This window comes from Oryza sativa, chromosome 12, assembly GCF_034140825.1.
Source record: "Oryza sativa Japonica Group chromosome 12, ASM3414082v1".
Taxonomy (NCBI): Eukaryota; Viridiplantae; Streptophyta; class Magnoliopsida; order Poales; family Poaceae; genus Oryza; species Oryza sativa.
Genome location: NC_089046.1, coordinates 5,148,080 through 5,168,136, shown reverse-complemented (window position 1 = coordinate 5,168,136; position 20,057 = coordinate 5,148,080). Strand labels below are relative to the sequence as shown.

The 20,057-nt window shown below is 40.0% G+C and overlaps 3 protein-coding genes across 3 annotated transcripts; 2 read left to right on the top strand and 1 right to left on the bottom strand.

Annotated features, from left to right (window-relative positions):
* Positions 1-551: 551 nt before the first annotated feature.
* Positions 552-3,256, top strand: LOC4351733 (uncharacterized). Its single transcript, XM_066306167.1, is given in 5 exon segments — positions 552-917; positions 1,335-1,524; positions 1,630-1,732; positions 2,455-2,552; positions 2,929-3,256. Coding segments are annotated over 5 exon segments (924 nt in total). The 5' UTR covers positions 552-624; the 3' UTR covers positions 3,169-3,256.
* A 2,940-nt stretch (positions 3,257-6,196) lies between these two features.
* On the bottom strand, positions 6,197-10,674 carry LOC107277562 (disease resistance protein Pik-2). Its single transcript, XM_015763681.3, has 2 exons — positions 9,590-10,674; positions 6,197-8,062 (listed from the first exon to the last, which is right to left on the bottom strand). Exons 1-2 carry the CDS (start codon positions 10,667-10,669, stop codon positions 6,197-6,199), a joined length of 2,946 nt encoding a protein of 981 aa, XP_015619167.2. The 5' UTR covers positions 10,670-10,674.
* A 7,098-nt stretch (positions 10,675-17,772) lies between these two features.
* LOC4351732 (uncharacterized) lies at positions 17,773-19,474 on the top strand. The gene is made up of 4 exons (XM_015763563.3): positions 17,773-18,135; positions 18,354-18,549; positions 18,653-18,853; positions 19,001-19,474. The coding sequence occupies exons 1-4, from the start codon at positions 17,849-17,851 to the stop codon at positions 19,238-19,240; spliced, it is 924 nt and encodes a 307-aa protein (XP_015619049.1). The 5' UTR covers positions 17,773-17,848; the 3' UTR covers positions 19,241-19,474.
* The last annotated feature ends 583 nt before the right edge of the window (positions 19,475-20,057 follow it).

Below are 20,057 nucleotides of genomic sequence, written 5' to 3'. Positions count from 1 at the left end.
AGAGGGTTTCAAAAGAAAAAAAAAGATCGATGAAGCTTGCACACAGAAGCAACAAGCAACACAGGCACAGCCTTCAACACCAAAGCACAAAGGTAAAACAAATCCACACCGATCGAGAAGCATATATACGCAGATCAACACGGCCACAGAACCTTAGAACACACAAGCCACGCACAGAAACTACCTCGCCCCGTTACCACACATGCACAAAAGCAAACGACAAACGCGTAGTTCTTACGCGCTCTCTCTCTTCTAGTTTTAATTAAGCCCTAACACAGCGTACGTATAAACGTGCACTTATCGATCGTGTGGCGGCCTTATCTATAAAAGATTTGCTTCGGTCCAATAAAAATACCCCGAGGTACCAGTACCTCACGCGGTAACAAATTGTTTTCGATCGTTGGATCTAACAATATCCATCTTACTCAGCTAGATCCAACGATCAGAAATAATTTAATACTGTAAGGCACCGATACCTCGAGGTATTTTTTTTTCACCGGAACAAATCTCTATCTATAAATACCACATACACGCCAGCTTCAGTCTATCGCATCGCTCACAGCCACAGCCACAGTAGCACACACCAATTCTGATCTGCCACCAGCAGCTAGCTAGCTCTCAGCCATGTCGGCCAGCAACAACAAGCTGCAATTCACCCCACGTAGCTCGCTATTTCAGGGCAACGAGATCAACTTCAGCATGCTCTACCTGCACCACACGCCGGCTGGTCCAAGACCAGACCAGTCCGGGCTTACAGGCAATAACAGAGAAACCGGCTTGGGCCCCTTGGTCGTCAACAACTGGCCGGTGTATGACGGCATCGGCCGCGACGCCAAGGTCGTTGCCCGTGCACAAGGCCTGCACATTTACGCCGGTAACTGGCATAACTCCTTTAGCCTTGTGTTTAAGGATGAAAGGAGCGTAATGTATACCGTTAACTTTTTTTAAACATATTTGACCGTTTGTCTATTCAAAATATTTAATTAATTATTAATTCTTTTCCTATCATTTGATTCATGGTTGAATATAGTTGTATGTATACATATAGTTTTTGATAGAAGTTTTTGAATAAGACAAACAGTCAAACATGTTTAAAAAAGTCAACGGCGTCCAATATTTAGGGACGGAGGGAGTATATTGATCTGTATGTATATATGTGTATGCGTATGTATGCATGCATGCACGAGGATGGATACACTACTCTAGCTCTTTTAATCACACTATAATGAAAGCTAAGTTCTACACTTGTATTTTGGCCATTAGTTTTTTTCTCAATCAATTATAACGTGGCAGTAACCTATTGGTCGATGTGGTGTTTTATGTATGTGCTACACGTTCAAGGGATCCACACTTGAGGTGATGGGGATAGTCGTTGAACGAGGTGAGTGGGCTATTGTTGGGGGCACGGGACAGTTTGCTATGGCAAATGGTGTTATCTTCAAAAAATTCCACGAACAGAAACAAGAAGGCAATATTATGGAACTCACTATCCAGGGATTTTGTCCTGTCTTGAAAGGGTCACAGGTAATTAAGGACAAAATAATCTATTTTTAGCTTTGTTAAATGTTATGAATCACTTGACGTGCAATATCAATATATATGGAATATGCAAGATTTACATATATGCAGAGCCTTGTCACCAAGATTGGGCCTTGCGGCGGAATTGATGGAGGGAGAGCTCAAGACATCACAGCAATTCCAAAGCGTCTAGAATCCATTACAATACATAGCAGCTGGAATGTTGATTCTGTTAGGAAACGATAGGCGAACAAACGATAAAGAATAATAAATCAATCACAAAAGACACGAGATTTAACGTGGAAAACCCTCCCAAAACAGGAGAGAAAAAACCACGGGCGCCAGCCAGCAAAATATCTTCACTATATCTGAGGTGAGGTTACATCGTCGCACGGCGGCTTACAAGAGGTATATATATAGTGGAACCCTAAAAGGGATGATGATCCGTACGGCAGAAGCTGGCCTTTATTAAGTGCAAATGAATTTGGATCACAACTCAACAAACTCCACCTTGAGACAAATTCCTTCTTGTAGCATGAATCAATCCTTTACCCTGAACACAACAAAGACAAAAAAAAACACTTTCGGCGCCAAATAGCCTCTCGGGCTAAACCACTATACCAACTAAGCTTGAGCAAAGCTCAAACTTAGCAACAGGAACAGGTTTTGTCATTATATCAGCAGGATTATCATGAGTACTTATCTTGCATACCTTTAGCTTACCTTGCGCGACTACATCGTGAACATAATGGTACTTGATATCAATGTGCTTTGTCCTCTAATGAAACATCTGATCTTTGGTGAGGCATATAGCACTTTGACTGTCACAAAACAAGTTAATGCAAGAATCAACTCCACAAAGCTCAGCAAACAATCCTTTCAGCCAAACTGATTATTTACATGCTGGCCTTTATTAAGTACAAATGAATTTGGATCACAACTCAACAGATTCGATATCGTTTATTTACTTGGACCAAGCTGGACAGAAGCACAGAGCAGGTCCATGGGGTGGTCCTGGTGGGGATCCCTACATGGTTAGTGAACTTCCAATACGATCTGTATTTGATACTCCCTCCGTTTCACAATGTAAGTCATTCTAGCATTTCCCATATTCATATTGATGCTAATGAATCTAGACATATATATCTATCTAAATTCATTAACATCAATATGAATGTGAAAAATGCTAGAATGACTTACATTATAAAACGGAGGGAGTACTATATTTTGGAGTAACAATCATCTATCCCTTTGTTCAAAAATATATAAACCTAGTAATTTACTACTATATTTTGGATAGACGCTCGCCCAGCTCACACCAGACACTCACAATTAATGAAAAGAAAATACTAATATATTGGGTAGTAAATTTCTTACCATACTTTTATATTTTTCCTTTTCTTTGTGTAGATTGAATTTGGCAGTTCAGAGCTTCTCAAGGAAGTTTCTGGAACGTATGGCCTATATGAAGGATGGAAAGTTATAAGATCTATTAAATTTGTCACCAATAAGAAACCATATGGGCCATTTGGACGGTAGGAAGGAACCCCTTTCAGCGTCCCGGTGCAGAACAACTCCAGTATAGTGGGCTTCTTTGGGCGCAGCGGGAAATACCTCGATGCAGCTGGTACCTACGTGCATCCTATCTAAACAGTCAAAATCAGCTTCCCGTGTTTGAGTTTGAAGTGTATTTTCAGCTACAAATAAATATGCTGATGGGGGTTCGTCCCTTTCATTTCTGTATTGTGATGAGTGATGCTATGTAGCTGGAGTACTGTCAGCGGTTTCAGTTTGCAGTGTGTTGTATGCATCAATAATGATCTTCATTGAAGGTTGGTTTGGTGAATCAAGTTGTCATTCAATGAGTATATCTATCAAGCTGAAATTAATATTTGTAATGCCATACTGAAGATTGGTTTTAGAGAGAATCTATTATTCTATACAACTAAGTTTACTTCAACTCAACGGTTAGCCATCAACTTTGTCTTCCTTAGTAATATGCCACCGATTTTGTCAATGTTTTCTACAATATACCATTGGGGTGGATATTTTTCAAAAAAATGCCTAAAATGCCCTTTAATACATAGAGGGTTTATAATTGATTGACCTACTAGAAAAGTATTGAAAAAATATGAAAATTTTTACATAGCCTCCTTAAATATTATGAAGTGTGCGTATATTTTAAGACTTTCAATTTGCATGTATTGATTTTTTTTTTGAAAATATCATTTATGTTCAATATGCTAATAGAATACTCATGCGTTGATGTTATTTTATATAAATCATCTTTCATATGACACATAAAATTATTTTTCTAATCCGGCTATGTTTTGTGTATGTGATTCATCTTTCATATGCCATAAAAATAGTTTTAAAAAAACATTGAAGAAAATCCTAAAATATATACATAAACTTCTACATTCTGTAAGAAGCCTACACAAAAACTTTCATATTTTTTCAAAACTTCTAATGAGTCAATCAATTATCAACTCTTGTATGGCTTGAAGGATATTTTAGGCATTTTTAAAAAGTATCCACCTCAGTGTGGTACATTATAGAAAAAATTGACAAAGTCAATGGTATATTATAGAGGAAGACAAAATCAATAGCAAATTATCGAAGTAGAGTAAACTCAGTAGAATAAAATAGATTCTCTCTTAGTTTTATACCATCGTTGTGAAGTACACGAGGAATATTATGCATGTTGTCATGAATATGCATGTACACGAGGAACACTGCAGGAATAACCACTAAAATAATAAAAAAAGATTAGCAACATTAGTTAGTATTATCTGAATTTCAGATTTATTTATCTATAGCTAAAATAAACCAGCACGTGATCAGCAGAAATTTGTAACCTCTTCTCTTGCTACTGCATGCTCCTCCATACTCCTATTGTCTTGTTGTGAAGTTGATCATCTTCTAAGGTTTAATGTTGAATGTGACTGGTATTTCTAAGCATTTCTCTTAGTTTTGACATTATACAGTTTTTCGGCACTCCCATAAAAAGAAAATTCAAAAAGAACTTCTTGCTTCTTTAATTCGCAACAACGGCTGAATCTAATTGTGCTTGTGGTTGGCTGAAAAGTAAACAAGATGATATATCCAACAACGCCTGCTTCTCTTTTTAATTTAACCAAGGTAGATCTCATGCCTTTCTACTAAAAAGAAGTTGTTGTGGCAAAGATGAAGGATATAAATCAAACTAAAATGGGGACTACCTAGATATCACTCGAAAGATTTTCTTTAATAAAAATCACACTAATATAATTAAAGCATAAGTATGGTGTAATTACAATTACATCATTTGTATATAAATCATAACAAGATTGATAGCTTGCTCATTTGGTTACAACCACACGGCATCAACCAAGAGGTTGTGGCGTTTGCCTTCAATTTTTTCATCTCAATGCACGCATCATATGGTCAGGAATTGCGTGTGATGGCTATGGAAAAAAAGAAAATCTTTCGAGTGATTTATAGTAAAACTGAACAAAATGGGAGTGGACATAGCGCAGATGACAAGATGCAGGCAGTGTGCTGCCCGTGGCCCATGTTTGACTCTCCAAAACATATTTTTTTTACTCAATAAGGAGAGAGTATGGGGAACATTTTTTTTTACCATGTTCGATAATGGGGAACATGATGACAAGATGCAGGCAGTGTGCTACCCGTGGCCCATGTTGAACCTTTTTTTTTATGGTTTGGATTAACATTGCGCTTGGAGTGGGTTCATTCGGATTATGTGACTGAGTGACAAATCAATACCTATAACTCTAATATAAGTGTTTTGATTTATTAAAAAAAATTGACACTTATAATTATAAGGGATCAAAGGTGTCAGTTTTTAATTTTAGACACGTCCAAGAAGTAGGAAGGGGTCATATAAGTGCTGGTTTTAGAGGAACCGGGACATTTAAGGTGTCTCCTATAAGGATTTGTGTAGAAGTAATGGTAAGGGTGTAAATGGCTAACCCATAAACTCACTTATAGGTTAAAATAAGCCTTAAGTGAGTTTACGGGTTAGCCACTTACACCCCTAGTGACGGCTGCACATGTTCTTTTTTTACTCCATATATATTGTATGTCCAACTTGTTGACAGAAAATGTATGGCACTATTGCTGATATGGTTTAGGAGTGTCTATTGCTCACACAAACTTACTAGATGGGATCTGGCCAATCCACCAAGTATAAAGCAACATTCCAAGGCAAATTGTAGCATCCTCAATGTTTGTTGCAAAATTAGAGACCAAGTTGAACCTATGTCAGCTGACAATACTAGGTAGGAGAGACATCACAATGTATAAATACGTAGATGAGTAATATAAGGTGGAACCTGCCTTAAATAAAATCCCCAAACATGAGTCATGCCATAATTTTAAAAAGAGAAGCGGAACCCACCATAAATAGTTTATACCTAGTAGTAAGCTTATGCCCTGGAAGTGGTAGTTACTACCTCCACGGTGTATCTTACATGATAACAAGAATGTGTTTACTACTTATTATCTTCTATTCCACTATATTGTGGAGGACCTTACGACTACATCAATCATAGTGAGTTAATGGCATAGTGGGAGGCAACAAATGAAGTAGTACATCAATGAAAAAAGAAACAGAGGCTTGTTTGAAAAATCATATTAAGTAGCGACAATAAAGTACATCATCCATTTTTCTCCACTATCCAGTCTGTGTGGCCGTGCTCGTGCTCGCCTCTGAGCTAGTTGGTGATATGGACTTTCCAACTAGGAACTTGGGGCGCTTGACATGCGTACTGAGCTGGCTTTGCAATAGCTGCACCAGTTTCTCCTTAGGACCACATTTCTTCAGAACAAGCTCGTTAAGGTTGAGGAGATGTAACACTCCAGACAAGCCATTATCATCATCGCTCAATTTCTGGCACCTGTTCACCCAAAGTTGTTGAAGTTCAGGCATCGCACCCTTCTCAATGTTAACTGTTTCAATAATCTCCAATCCATCGATATCGAGGAATATGAGCTTTCGGAATGTGCCATCATTGAATATCAGTGACTTCTCTTTGTAGGACTTCTCCCACAAGCCTAGTGAAGCTAGGATGCGCAGGTCCTTGAGGCGATGAATGTCATCCTGCTTTAGTTGTGTCCCTATTAGCTTCACCTTCGTCAGATCATTGAGTGACTTGATCCATACAGGAAGTTCGTCCAACAGACCGCACAACCTGAGTGACACTAGATACTTTGGTGGTGTTGCATCTATGTCCTTGTTGTTGACAAGAAAATCAAGTGACTCGGAGCGCACCTCAAGCCGTTGCAACCTATTGAGGTTCTTTATCGAGTTCCATAGCTCCTTGCCTTCCTCCTGACCAAGACCTGTGACCCCTAGCCTTTGCAAGTTCGTCAGCCTCTCCAGCTTCCCAGCCACATCTTTGCTCTTGCGCACATTGACCACACTCAACATGTGCAAGTTCCTTAACTTCTCGATTCCTTCAGGAACCATTACACTGAATTGATCCATGCCAGATATCTCACAAGATTGGGTGTTGTAACAATATAGGCAGGATGCCAAGTTCCCCAACAGGTTGGAATTGTGGTTTTCCATCCCAAACTGCGGCATCTTTTGTAGCAAATCTCTTGAGAAATTGACTCCGGCGAGAAGGTAACGGAGCTTCTCAAGTTTAGCAATGCCATCTGGGAGCTGGGTGACTTGCGTGTCTTGGATGTCAAGCGTCTCTAGGTACAGAAGGTTCTGAAGAGAAGATGGAAGCTTGGAAATATCTGTTCCTCTAAGACCCAGATATCTTAGGTGTCTCAGCTTTCCTATGTGCTTAAGGTCTTCGTTCTTCAGATTGGCCATATCTTCCAGGTCGAGAACACGAAGCATTCGCATCTCAAGGGTAATGAGAGATGCTGGGCACTCTCCAAATACCGTTAGCGATCGAATCAATGACAGGTTTATGTTCTCCAACTTTTCATCCCTCTTCTTCCATCTGTTCACAACCAAGTGGCGTATCTTACTTTGTGGAACCTCGTTACAGTGCTTCTTGATGACAAAGAGCTGGTTCTCATCGATGGACTTGGACAGGATTATATGGAGCATCATGCCATGAACTCGACAGCGATCGACTTTCAGGCCATGGCTGACCTTGGAAGATTGGATCATGCTTCTGTTGATAAGCTCATTGAAGAAGCGCTCTCCCACTACTTCAACGGGCATGTCGCGGTTATTCGCTATGTAACCTTCTGCGATCCATCTCCTCAACAAGCGGGTGCGCCGGATCTCGTTGTTCTCGGGGAAGATACTAAGGTATAAGAAGATTGGCTTCAGGTGATATGGCAGGCCATGGTAACTTGAGACAAGTACCTTCGTGATGTCCTGGAGCTGGTCGGACTCCAGCTCTACTCCAAGGTGTTCGTGCAACTTCTTCCATTCCATTCCTGTTTTAGGCCTATTGGCAAGGAGACCTCCGATTGTGGATATAGCAAGAGGAAGCCCCCAGCATCCCTTCAAGATGCGACTGATGTGCGGTTTCATGTCCTCCGGCAAGGTATAGTTTGGTGTTCTGTAGACCTTTAAATGATGGAAATGGAATGAAATAATTAAATTAATGAGACGAGCAGTGCGTAGGCCAGCGTTTGTTAATGTTTGAAAAATGAAAATGACTATAGAATGAAATTGAAATTATGAAAGCCAAATGTAGGTGCATGAAGGAATCTTGAAAAAAAAATTTACTATTTCGGAATACATAGTTATACCCGGGTCACTGAAATTTCAGGGGAAAAAAGGGGAAATTTTCAACAATTTCAAAATCTTGATAATTTTTGCATAATATGAATATAATTTTGTTAATATAAAAAAACATACTTTGCACAGTAGAACATCCTTCTTTTAGAAAATGGATTAAAATTGAGCTTCTACAGCCGGTAGAACATCCTACCAACACACCGAAATTTTGGAATTTCGGATCCAAAATTGTTAACCCTGTCTAGAAGTGAGTTATATGTATGGGTGTCGTTCTTGCCAATTTCCCACTGAAATCGGTCAGGTGATTTCTGGAAAGTTCCCATTTCTGGTTTCCTCCAAAACTTCACTTCCTATATGCAAGGGAACTTTATGAGTTCCTTTTGTCCGAATAAGATCCTCGACTCTATTTATCCCCAATCCCCTCAATTTTACACATGTCATAATTTTTTTAAAATTTTTTAACAAAATAGATCAATATGTGATATATCACTTTATACAAGTTGAAGTCCAACTTATACATGTAGAAACAATATCAACAAATTTGACTCTGAACAGAACATGTAATTCCTAGTCAAATTTATTATTTTTGTTTCTAATTATATTGGTCAAATTCAATTGTGCAGTAAATATCACATGTTGATCTATCTTACCATTTTTTAAAAAAATAATGATTTTTTAATGACATGCACGAAAAAAGTGGACGTCCCCTTGAGAGACGAAAATCCATATGTGGTGGTGATAAATTCAGTCCGACCAACCATGCCCCACTATGCATAAAAGTTTTTTAAAACACCTTGAGGGATGTCCCTATATTTGTTTGCCATGCAAATATTTATGAAACAGTATGTTTAAAAAATATCAATAAGGATTACAGTCTCTATTACTGCATACAGTCGTTAATCTATGATTTTCACATTAACTATGTTTTACTTAAAAAAGGAGTGATTTTATGGTCATTGAGAAAGTATCCGTAGGTACAATATTATTTTAAATGTAAAATTTAGTACCTCCGATATTAGGAGCTATGGAAATTTGCACTATAAATTTTAGTAACACTCTTGGTGCCTCTTAGAGACTTTAAAATTTCTCAAAGAAAATAAATATAAATGTTACTCCCTCCATTTCAAGTTATAAGATGTTTTGACTTACAATGTTAATAGACAAATATAGTAATATTTATATTACTAAATTAGTTTTATTAAATTAGTAATTAAATACTTTTTTATAATAAATTTATAATAAACTTAGTCGAACTTAAAGTTGTTTCACTTTGATAAAGGTTAAAAACATCTTATAACCTAGAACTGGAACGGAGGAGGGAGTATCAACTATCAAGCAAAGACATGCATGTACCTTTCGACAAAGGAGATCCTTGGATTGCTTATCATCCAGACGTTTCAGCTCGTAGACATGGCCATGCTCCTCAGGCGCGAGGCCCGCGCAGTGCCCGGCGACGTCCTTACGGCGCGTCGTGACGATGACGACGCTGCCCTTGTTGTTCAACGGCTTGAGGACTTGCCAGATCTGATCCCACTCCTCCTGGCTGAGCAGGTCGTCCACCATGATGATGTACCTCTTCTCCCGCAGGTAGTCCTGGATGACGTTCTGGTCGTCTCCGGCTGCGGCGCCCAAGCCGAGGCCGAGCTGCTTCCTCAGCCGCCGCCTGAACTCGTCGGCGCCGTCGAGCGGGTGCGGCACCGTCACCCACGCGCTGCAGTCGAACACGTCGAGCACCGCCGGGTTGTTGTGCACCATCCTCACCAGCGACGACTTCCCCATGCCGCCCATCCCCCACACCGCCACCACGCTCGGCGACGGCGAGCCACTGCAGCGGGAGATCAGATCCTTCAGCTGCTCCTTCTCGCCTGCGCGGCCGATGATCTCCGACTCCTGGAACGCGAGCTCGTCGGAGCTCGAGCCATGGCCGCCGGGGAGCATGGCGACGACGCGCTCATGGTACGTGCGGCTCGGGTGGTGGTGGTCGTCGACGACGATATGGTAACGCAGCCTAAGCTGGTTGAGCTCCTCGACGCTGGCCTTGAGCTCGCGGATCCGGTCGGCGATGCGGCCGCGCGCCGCGAGGGGGCCTGGCCGGAGCCAGGAGCTGCCCGTCGGCGACGACGAGATCCTGGCGGCGTAGAGGGCGAAGTCGAGGAGGCAGTCCTCGATGTCATAGGCCAGGTCGCGCACCTGCTTCACCCACGTCCTCAAGATGTCGTTGTCCCCGCCTCCGGCGGTGGCGGCGGCGTCGGGGTGCAAGGAAGAGGAGGCCGTCTTGATGAAGGCCTGCATCATCTCAAGCTCGTTGCGGATGAACTTCACTTCCTTGGGGACGCCGAGGAAGCGCGCGACCTCGTCGGCGACGGCAGGCCCAACGCTGCTCAGGACGACGTCGAGGACGGACCTCGCCAAGCTCACCGCCGTCGCTTCCATCGTCTCTCTGCCCTCTCACGATTAGAGCCTTTTTCCTGGTTTAATTTGCTTGCAGAGTGCGCACGACAGAGCGAGATTTATCTGCTTCTTGTTGATGCAATTGAGGGATCATTTTATACAAAAACTTTGGCGGGAACGTGCGCGATATATATGCGTACCCGCCATTTCTTTTTGACTGCCTATATGTAATTTGACAGGAATCTAGGATCTAAATCTTGCAAATTTTATACCGTTGGTTCAAATTTAAACCAAAGGCCTAGATTTTGTCATAGTCCCATATATATTTGCCCCTAGGCGTCACGGCTAGGGATGAAAATGGTGCGGGTATTTCTCGACCACTCGCCCAACTCAAGGCTCGTGGGAGGAATATAGGAGAAAAAAATAGGATACCAGATACTATCCGAGTTCGAATCCGAATTCATTCGAATTTTATTGTTGGGTTGGAGGTTTGCTCCAGAAAAATTTGGAACAAAACGTCTACCGCGTTGAAGCCCATAGCCCCATGGAGTTCCACGAAAGTATGATTCTTATCATCAGGAGCCTTTTGAACGTCTCTACGATGAGTCCAGATTCTATAGCAGTCCAATCTGAAATGAAAGACTTCTCACTCTTGATCGGAGTCGTAAACTAAAACTACCTCTTCATCAAGGTTATAGAAAAACTTCGTCATCTAGTTCTACCATTTTGAAAATCAATTCTCTTTTCTTACGGGCATTTCGAGTTACTTGTTGACTCACGATTGTGCCTATTAAAAGTTTCAAAATGTCCTCTATAGGATACGGGATGACATGTATCCGTCTATATGTCCCATATTATAAAACATGTATGAAAATCTATTACCTATAAACATGATAAAAGATCGGCTAATCACTATTTTATGAGCTCACATGTAATATTATATAATTTGTCTCTTGATGTATCTCTTTTAGTACTTTAATTACCTTAGTATATTTAATATCTATGAATTAGATATACAAATAGATATCCGTTTCTGAATCTGATTCAAAGGAAATAATATGGGATATGATACACCTTAATATATATAATTTCAATGAATTAGATATACAAATAGATATCCATTTCCGAATCTAATTCAAAGGAAATAATATGGGATAGGATACGAGATGAGTGATATGTTATCCGGCACTACCCGTATCCGGTTCCGAACTTAAAGGGAAATATAGGTTTGGATATGGAAAATGTTATAATTCGACCGTACCCACCCATTTTCACCCCTAGTCGCAGCTTCTTCCCTCCTGGCCCCTCCCCCTCCCCCAAGCACTGCCGGCGAGACCAGCCGACCAGCACCAACACCACCATCATGTCCTCTGGTGCCCAGCGCCGCCACTTAGGGTTCAGAATTTCGGAAATTTTTTTTTCTATTGGACCTTGGCCCCCCGCGCGGTCTTCGGCTCAAGTTGTATGAGGCAGAAACTCGTCCCATACATGAAATTATTTCAAACAGATTTGGATTTTTTTTTTCATTTTTTATGAATTTGGTCAATTTTGTACTACTTTGACAAAATTTTATTCAAATGGTGGAAATTTTCTAAATTTTTATCAAATCGGTACCCCGAAATACATTCCGAAAACGGTAAATTAAACCCTACCACCACCTCCCTGTCATTCCCCCTCTCCCCAAATACCCCGACGCCAACCCTGAAATCTAGTTTGTCGAGGTCGCCGGAGTTCATGACTCTGTGCACGAATCTTCAACCGAATCAGTTGGATCGGAATCAAAATATGAAAGATTGTTATAGCAATTCCGGTTTTTTTAATTAGAACGGCAACCCGCTAAGTTCGTTGACATTTGCTTGCCTCCCATGCTTAAGCTTCCTTGGTAAGCTGTGGAAATTTCATGTACGCAATGATTTAACAATTTAAAACTGAGGTTTAAACTAGGGTACTCAACTTTGATTTCTCCCCATATTATAGTAATTTAATATGTCAAGTTGTCAACATGTTAGTTCTTGTTAAGGCGAAACTGCATTTTTACTCTTTTTTTTTTGCGGGGAAAACTGCATTTTTACTTACCTAAACATAGCGTATAGTTCTAGTATTTGGTTGTTCAACCTATGATGGAGTGCTCAGTGGTGGACGCAGACATGGGACGGATATACTCGATAAAAACAGCTAATTGCAACATATACTTCCTCCGTATTTTAATGTATGATGCCATTGACTTTTCGACCAACGTTTGACCATTCGTTTTATTCAAAATTTTTACGCAAATATGGAAATATTAATGTCATGCTTAAAGAACATTTGATAACGAATCAAGTCACAATAAAATAAATGATAATTACATAAACTTTTTAAATAAGACGAATAGTCAAACGTTGAATAAAAAGTCAACGGCGTCATCCATTAAAATATGAATGTAGTATTATATAAGGTTTTGGGATTTATACCGAATGCTCTGAAATTCGTCTATTTCCATGAGGCCCAAGACATGACCTCCTGTTCATTGATATTGTTTGACTTGTATGCTCATGCTTCCTTGCAAATGGCGGAATATTCATTTTTGCTATATATAGTTTAAATTGAGGTTTAATAAAGCTAGGATGCCCTCCATATTATAATATATAGGAGGCTAACATGCATGTCAACACGGTTGTTCTTGTTAAGATAAAAATAACGGCATCACCTTAACGAAGTTTAGTTTTAGTATTTGTTGTTGAACAAATTAAAGAGTACCCGACGAGTTAGTTGACATTGTTTACATTGCATGCTCACGCTTCCTTGCCAAATGGTGGGAATTTTTTTTCTTTAGTTTAAAGTGAGTTTAAATTAAATTAGGGTATATATAATCGGGTTGGGGTTTCTCTTCATATTATAATAATATAGGTGGGAATGTGGCTAACATGTCAACATTTTTTTTACGTAATACCTCCTTCCGCGCTAACATAGGAACATGGCTGTTCTTGCTAAGATAAAACTGCATGTACTTACCTTAATTAATATACTAGTTTAGTTTTAAAATTTGATTGACGAACCAATTAAAGGTACTTGACGAGTTAGTTGACATTGTTTGCATTCCGAGCTCAAGCTTCTCGGCAACTGGTGGAAAGTTCATTAATTTTTCTATAGTTTAAACTGAGGTCTAAATTAATCTGGGCATAAAGTTGGGATTTCTCTCCACACAGAGGCTAACATGTCAACATGTTCGTTCTTGTTAAGATAAATACTACTACAAAACAGCGTATATATATGCCACCCTTATCGATGCCGGTTGGACCAAAGCCGGTTCTGATAAGGTTTCCTGCCCTCTCATACTCACGCGCTCTCAATCAGTGTTGGTTCCTTAAATTAATGCCTAGCTGCACTGACACTACGCTGGATTAGACCATCTCTGACGGGTTCAAACCCTTACCTTTGACAATGCCATAATAACTCTGTTCACCTTTGTTGGGTGGACAGTCACATTTTATATATGGGCCTGTATTTTTCGTCCCATCAGAGGTGAGGATCTTCACAAGCCCACGTATGCTTGTAACCCGTCAGAGGTGAGACACCTGTGACGGGTGCAAAGTTTACGACCCGTCAGAGGCATCCCCTTATCTGACATACCTACTTTGGAGCCATCACAGGTGACTCACCTCTGACGGACTGATATACCAACGCTGTTAGAGCTTAGGTCATCTGTGACGGTGTTTGTTTATGACCCGTCAATAATGAGGTACTTTCAAAAAAAATTTAAAATATTAGCTAGCTTCAGGATTTGCTTGCCATGCCCTCTAAGAAATAGATACATCACAGATATTCCAGCCAATCCCCAATTTCACAGTTTTCCACAATTCAGCACAGATACATCACAGAATTAACATCATACACATGCATTCCAAAATCCCACAAAAATTACATTGCCAGTCACATATTCACAATGCACATGCCTACCTCACATTTCTTTTGAGCCTATGAAGGCACAAACTTACCCATTTTTATGAGCACATGAAGCTGCAAACGAAACATGGCAGCCTGAGAGATCTGCTTAACTCCAGTGCGCTAAGGGCGTGCCAGTTGGTTTGATCCTGCAACCAGCAAGGAAACAACAAACAAAGTGAGTGAGCCGGTAGCCGATTGGCCGATGACGTGTCGTTAGTGATCCTAGCCGATATAGTTAGACCAGATCAGCTATGGATTGATGTGTAAATTAAGCACAAACCCTAAATATGCCACATCGGCTGTAATATCATCTCCTTAGTTTTGATAAAATAGATTTAAGACAATATCATAAAAATTGTCGATGTAACATTATTTAGAGCAAGATAGGTAAATAAAAATAATGTACTAGCTAATACTCTAGTACAAACTTATATAAACAAATTAATCTATAAAAATATATCAAATAACGATCAACTACCAGGTTTGATAACCTAGCCGATGTTGATCTAAACTTGATATATTTATATGAAGTGATCTGTCTATATAAGTGGCAAATATACATAAAACATGTAAAGTAGCATCTATATTACGTAAGATCGGCTGAAACTCCGATACTATCTCTAATTATAATTAATTCCAGGTTAGTTTTTAGGGTTCTAGACAATACTATCATAAAGTAAGTAATGAAACCTAAAGTCTAAACGGTCAAGAAATTAATTACTTTTCAAGATGGTAGATGCCTTAGTTAATCTAATCTAGTAAGGCAATTTATCCGATATCGGCAAGAACCCTAAAACGAGAACCAACCGATAGAGCTAAATTGAGATACTAAGACTAGATTAACTAATACATATGATAACAGATGGTCATGATAAAAGGATTAGAACATCTAAGATGATATATTGGACCAACCGATATAGCCCCGATAGCTCAAGCCATCGAGACGGGTTACTTCTTTTCGAGAGAACTCGCCGAAAAGAAGAACAAAAAGGGTGGCGATGCGCCGAAGATGTATTGGATTGTCTCTCTCTTTTACAATGATCTGGGGTCTATATTTGTACCGGAGTACAAATTTAGTCCATTATAGGCACGACTCAAACTTTCCTAAAGATAAGATACAAACAAAGACTACATCGCGATCTCTTACCAAATCTCTAACAAACCGACCTAAATATCATAGATAATGCAGCAAATAGGAGTTGTTCTACCAAGGTCCCACATTTTGCAAACATTGCATGCAATTTTTAAACATAATAAAACATTTGCGAAAATATAGAATTCAACATGTTCGAAGGAGGAATTGAATAGGACTTGCCTTGCTCAGGAGTTACTCAAATATCTCTTGGTCGTGCACACTCTCATCAACAGCAACAATCAATTTGTCCTCTATTTAAATTTAAACATATATTCAAACGAAAATCCAATAGAACTCCAAGATAAAATGTGATGCAGGGTGCATGAACATATTCAGTGTATAGAGGGTGATTTAATATAAATTTAGGAGAAATAATCGCCTAAATACGATGTCAAATGTGCAAGTTATCGTGTTTCTAAGATTTTAAAATACACTACTATTCAAATTTAAATTAGTGAAAATTTTCACAACAGTGATGCTATGTTTGAGTGCGCAGTATTAAAGAGAGAGCTATTATGAAACTAATCCCTCAGGGTTGATAATACTTGTTGTTTTGGACAAGGGCATTGTCTTCAACAAACAACTTTAACCATTATTTTTTATTATAATATGTATATAAATGTTAACAAATATATGATTTTATTGAAGTATTTTTTAAGACTAATATGTGAATATAGTCACCATATTTCAAAGATAAATATTTTAGAAATTATTCATAACTAAAGATTTTAAAGTTTGACCTCACCCTTATCCAAAACGACAAGTATTATCAGCCCGGAGGGAGTAACAAAATTTGGTTCACGTCAATCGGATCTAAAATGAATTTTCTATGATTTTCCAAATTTTCAGCATTTTATAGTGCATAAATAATTAACAGAAAACCTTTTCTCAGATTTAATAATTTGTTTATAAAAGAAACTAAAGCAAACTGTCTTCAATACGTTTTCCTACAGGGAAGGCGCATTTTCGTTCTGTGTAATCATTTTAAAACCGTGGGGTCCAACTAAACTAAAGTTTGCATAAATTACATGTAAGTCCTAGGCCAACCTGTCAGTGTCTGGCATTGTTCGGAAAGAACCCTATATTTTATCCTAATTACAGAACAAGGTCCTTCTTGTTCAACCTGGGCACAGGCAGCTCGGTAGGCAGAGGCGCGGCGGCTCGGGAAGGGCAGCGTCGCGGCTTTTGCGCGGCTTTGCAGTAGCGCGCGCAGCTTTGCAGGCGTGGTCGGGGTCGTTGTGCTGCTGCGTCGCCGCACGGGCAGAAGGAGAGAGAGAGACCGGCGGCATTGGAGTGGTGGCGAGGGGCGGCGGCTTCGGGTTGGCCGCGGCGGGCTGCGAGGTCAGCGCCTGGGCGCGGCAGGGCATCGGGCAGGGAAGCACCAGCCTTGCCTCAGCTTTGCCAGCGGGAATCGCGGGCAGAGGTTGCTTGGTCGGCTTGGAAACGATGACCTCGATCTCGCACGCTAGGTGCTCGATGAATTGCCTGAAAGGAATAGAGGGAGAGGAGGGAGAAAGAGAGCTGGGAGATGGGGATGGTGGCTGGCAGGTGGGGCCAATGGTCCTTAGGCCCACTGATCAGAGAGAGAGAGAAAGGGAGAAGGGATGAGGTGAGGGGATTTTTCTGGGAATTTCCAAGAAGGCTGAGAGTTTGATTAATTTTTGGATATGCTACAGTGCTCAAATGCTTGCGCAAAAATTACTGGAGGTTAGTGTGGTCAAGAACTCCACTTGGTGAATTTTTGGGATTTTTCTCAAGTCCTGTTTATTTTTGAAAATTAAAACAAGTTTACTAATTTGAATCAAATTTTGGATGTTTTCATCCTTTTAATTGAGTTGCAAAACTTTTGAGATTTATGGAAGTTTATTTCAAGTGTCTACCACTTATTTTAATTCTTTTTATTTGTTAATATTTATTGCATGCAAAAGTGTTATGAGATGCAAATCGGTTGTTTTTTTCGTCCACACTTAATGCTCCATACATGTGTCTAAACATTTGATGTGGTGGAAATTTTGGAAGTTTGAAGGGAGCTAAACACAGCCTCTATCTATAAATAGCTGATGCATGCCAGCTTCAGTTTCTCACATCCCTCACAGCCACAGCCATAGACCATAGTACTACACCACATCTTCTCCCCTACCCACCAGCAGTTCCCAGCCATGTCTGCTAGCAAGCTGCAATTCACCCCATGCAGCACACCCATTCAGGGCAATGAGATCAACTTTAGCAAACTCTACCTGCACCACACGCCGGCTGGTCCAAGACCAAACCAGTCCGGGGTCACAAGCACAAACAAGGAAACCGGGTTGGGTTCCTTGGTTGTTAACAACTGGCAGGTATACGACGGAATCGGCTGTGACGCCAAGGTTGTTGCCCATGCACAAGGCCTGCACGTTTATGCCGGTAACTGGCACAACTCCTTCACCCTAGTGTTTGAGGATGAAAGGTAAGCATATATTTGTGTTTCAGTGTTTGTGTCTGTATATATGTGTATGCATGCGTGCGTGCATCCTTCGGTATCAATGGATGGGTTACACATACACTCTAGCCCCTTTAATCACACTACAAAAATAAGTTCTACACTTGCATTTTAGAAGCACATGAACATTAGTTTTTTCTCAATCAATTGTAACGTGGTAGATTAACATTATGTATATGCTACAGGTTCAAGGGTTCCACTCTTGAGGTGATGGGAATAGTTGTTGAACAAGGTGAATGGGCTATTGTCGGGGGCACGGGACAATTTGCTATGGCAAATGGTGTAATCTTTAAAAAGTTCCATGAACAAAAAAAAGAAGGAAATATTATGGAACTCACTATCAAGGGATTTTGCCCTGTCTTGAAAGGGTCACCGTCACAGGTAAGAACATTAATCTATTTTCTATAGCTTTGTTAAATGTTAAGAAGCACTTGAGATACCATATCATTATGGGATATGTAAGATGTACAACATATCTATGCAGGGCCTTGTCACCAAGATTGGGCCTTGGGGTGGAATTGATGGAGGCAGAGCTCAAGACATTACAGCTACTCCAAAGCGTCTAGAATCCATTACAATACACAGCGGCTGGACTATTGATTCGATCTCATTTATTTACTTTGACCAAGCTGGAGAGAAGCACAGAGCAGGTCCATGGGGTGGTCCTGGTGGGGATCCTTGCACGGTTAGTGAACTTCCATTGCAATTTTTATTTAACGACAGTCATCTAGGAGTACCTCACAGCCCACACCACACACCCACAATTAATGAAAAGAACAGAACATATTTGGTGTTAAATTACTTATACAGTAGTTATCCTTTTTTTATGTAGATTGAATTTGGCAGTTCAGAGTTTCTCAAGGAGGTTTCTGGAACGTTTGGCCCATATGAAGGCTGGAAAGTTATAAGATCTATTAAATTTGTCACCAATAAGAAAACATATGGTCCATTTGGACGACAGGAAGGAACCCCTTTTAGCGTCCCGGTGCAGAATAACTCCACTATAGTGGGCTTCTTTGGACGCAGCGGGAAGTACCTCGACACAGTTGGCATCTACGTGCATCCGAGATAACATGTCAAAATCAGTTTCCCATGTTTGACTTTGAAGTGTGTTTTCTATAATAAATAAATATGATGGGATCCTCCCTTTCATTCCAGTAGTGATGAGGGATCCTTTCTAGCTGAAGTGTGTTTACTTCTGAATTTGCAGTCCTTCTGTCGGTGGTTTCAGTTTGCAATGCATTGTATGCATCAATAAGGATCTTCGTTGAAGGTTGGTTTGGTGAATAAAGTCGTCATTCAGTTAGCAATGTGTTGTATGCATCAATAAAAATCTTCATTAAAAGTTTGGTTTGGTGAATAGTTTTCATCCAATGAGTATATCGATCATCTAAGCTGAAATATTTGTAGTGCCCTTCTTTTTGAAGCAAATAGTACCCTATCTAAGGTTGGTTTTATATCAACCTTATGAAGTATGAAAGCGACCGAGTTGTGTATGTTAACTTGGCTGCTATTTCTCACATCACGACATCTTGGTATTTGAAACGGATGGAGTAATTTATATTCTTATATTTAGTAAAGGTATGTTATAAGAAAGAGTTCAATCATTTATGGCATCAAATAAAAACTAAAAATTAACTACTAGGATTGCATGAAAACTCTTAACCACTTCGAGGGGCAAGATGGGGCATGGTGAAAGGCCTCGTTTTCTTTTAGTACTAGATTCAGCTTATAGAATTGAAAGAAAAACAGATGGCTTAATTCTATAGGCGGTTTTTCAACAAATGGTAAGATGGCTTGATGTTGGGTGCTCCAATAACGTCGGACCGGGAGCACATGTATACTGAAGATTAACATTGGATTATTTGTAGGAACACACAATATAGGCA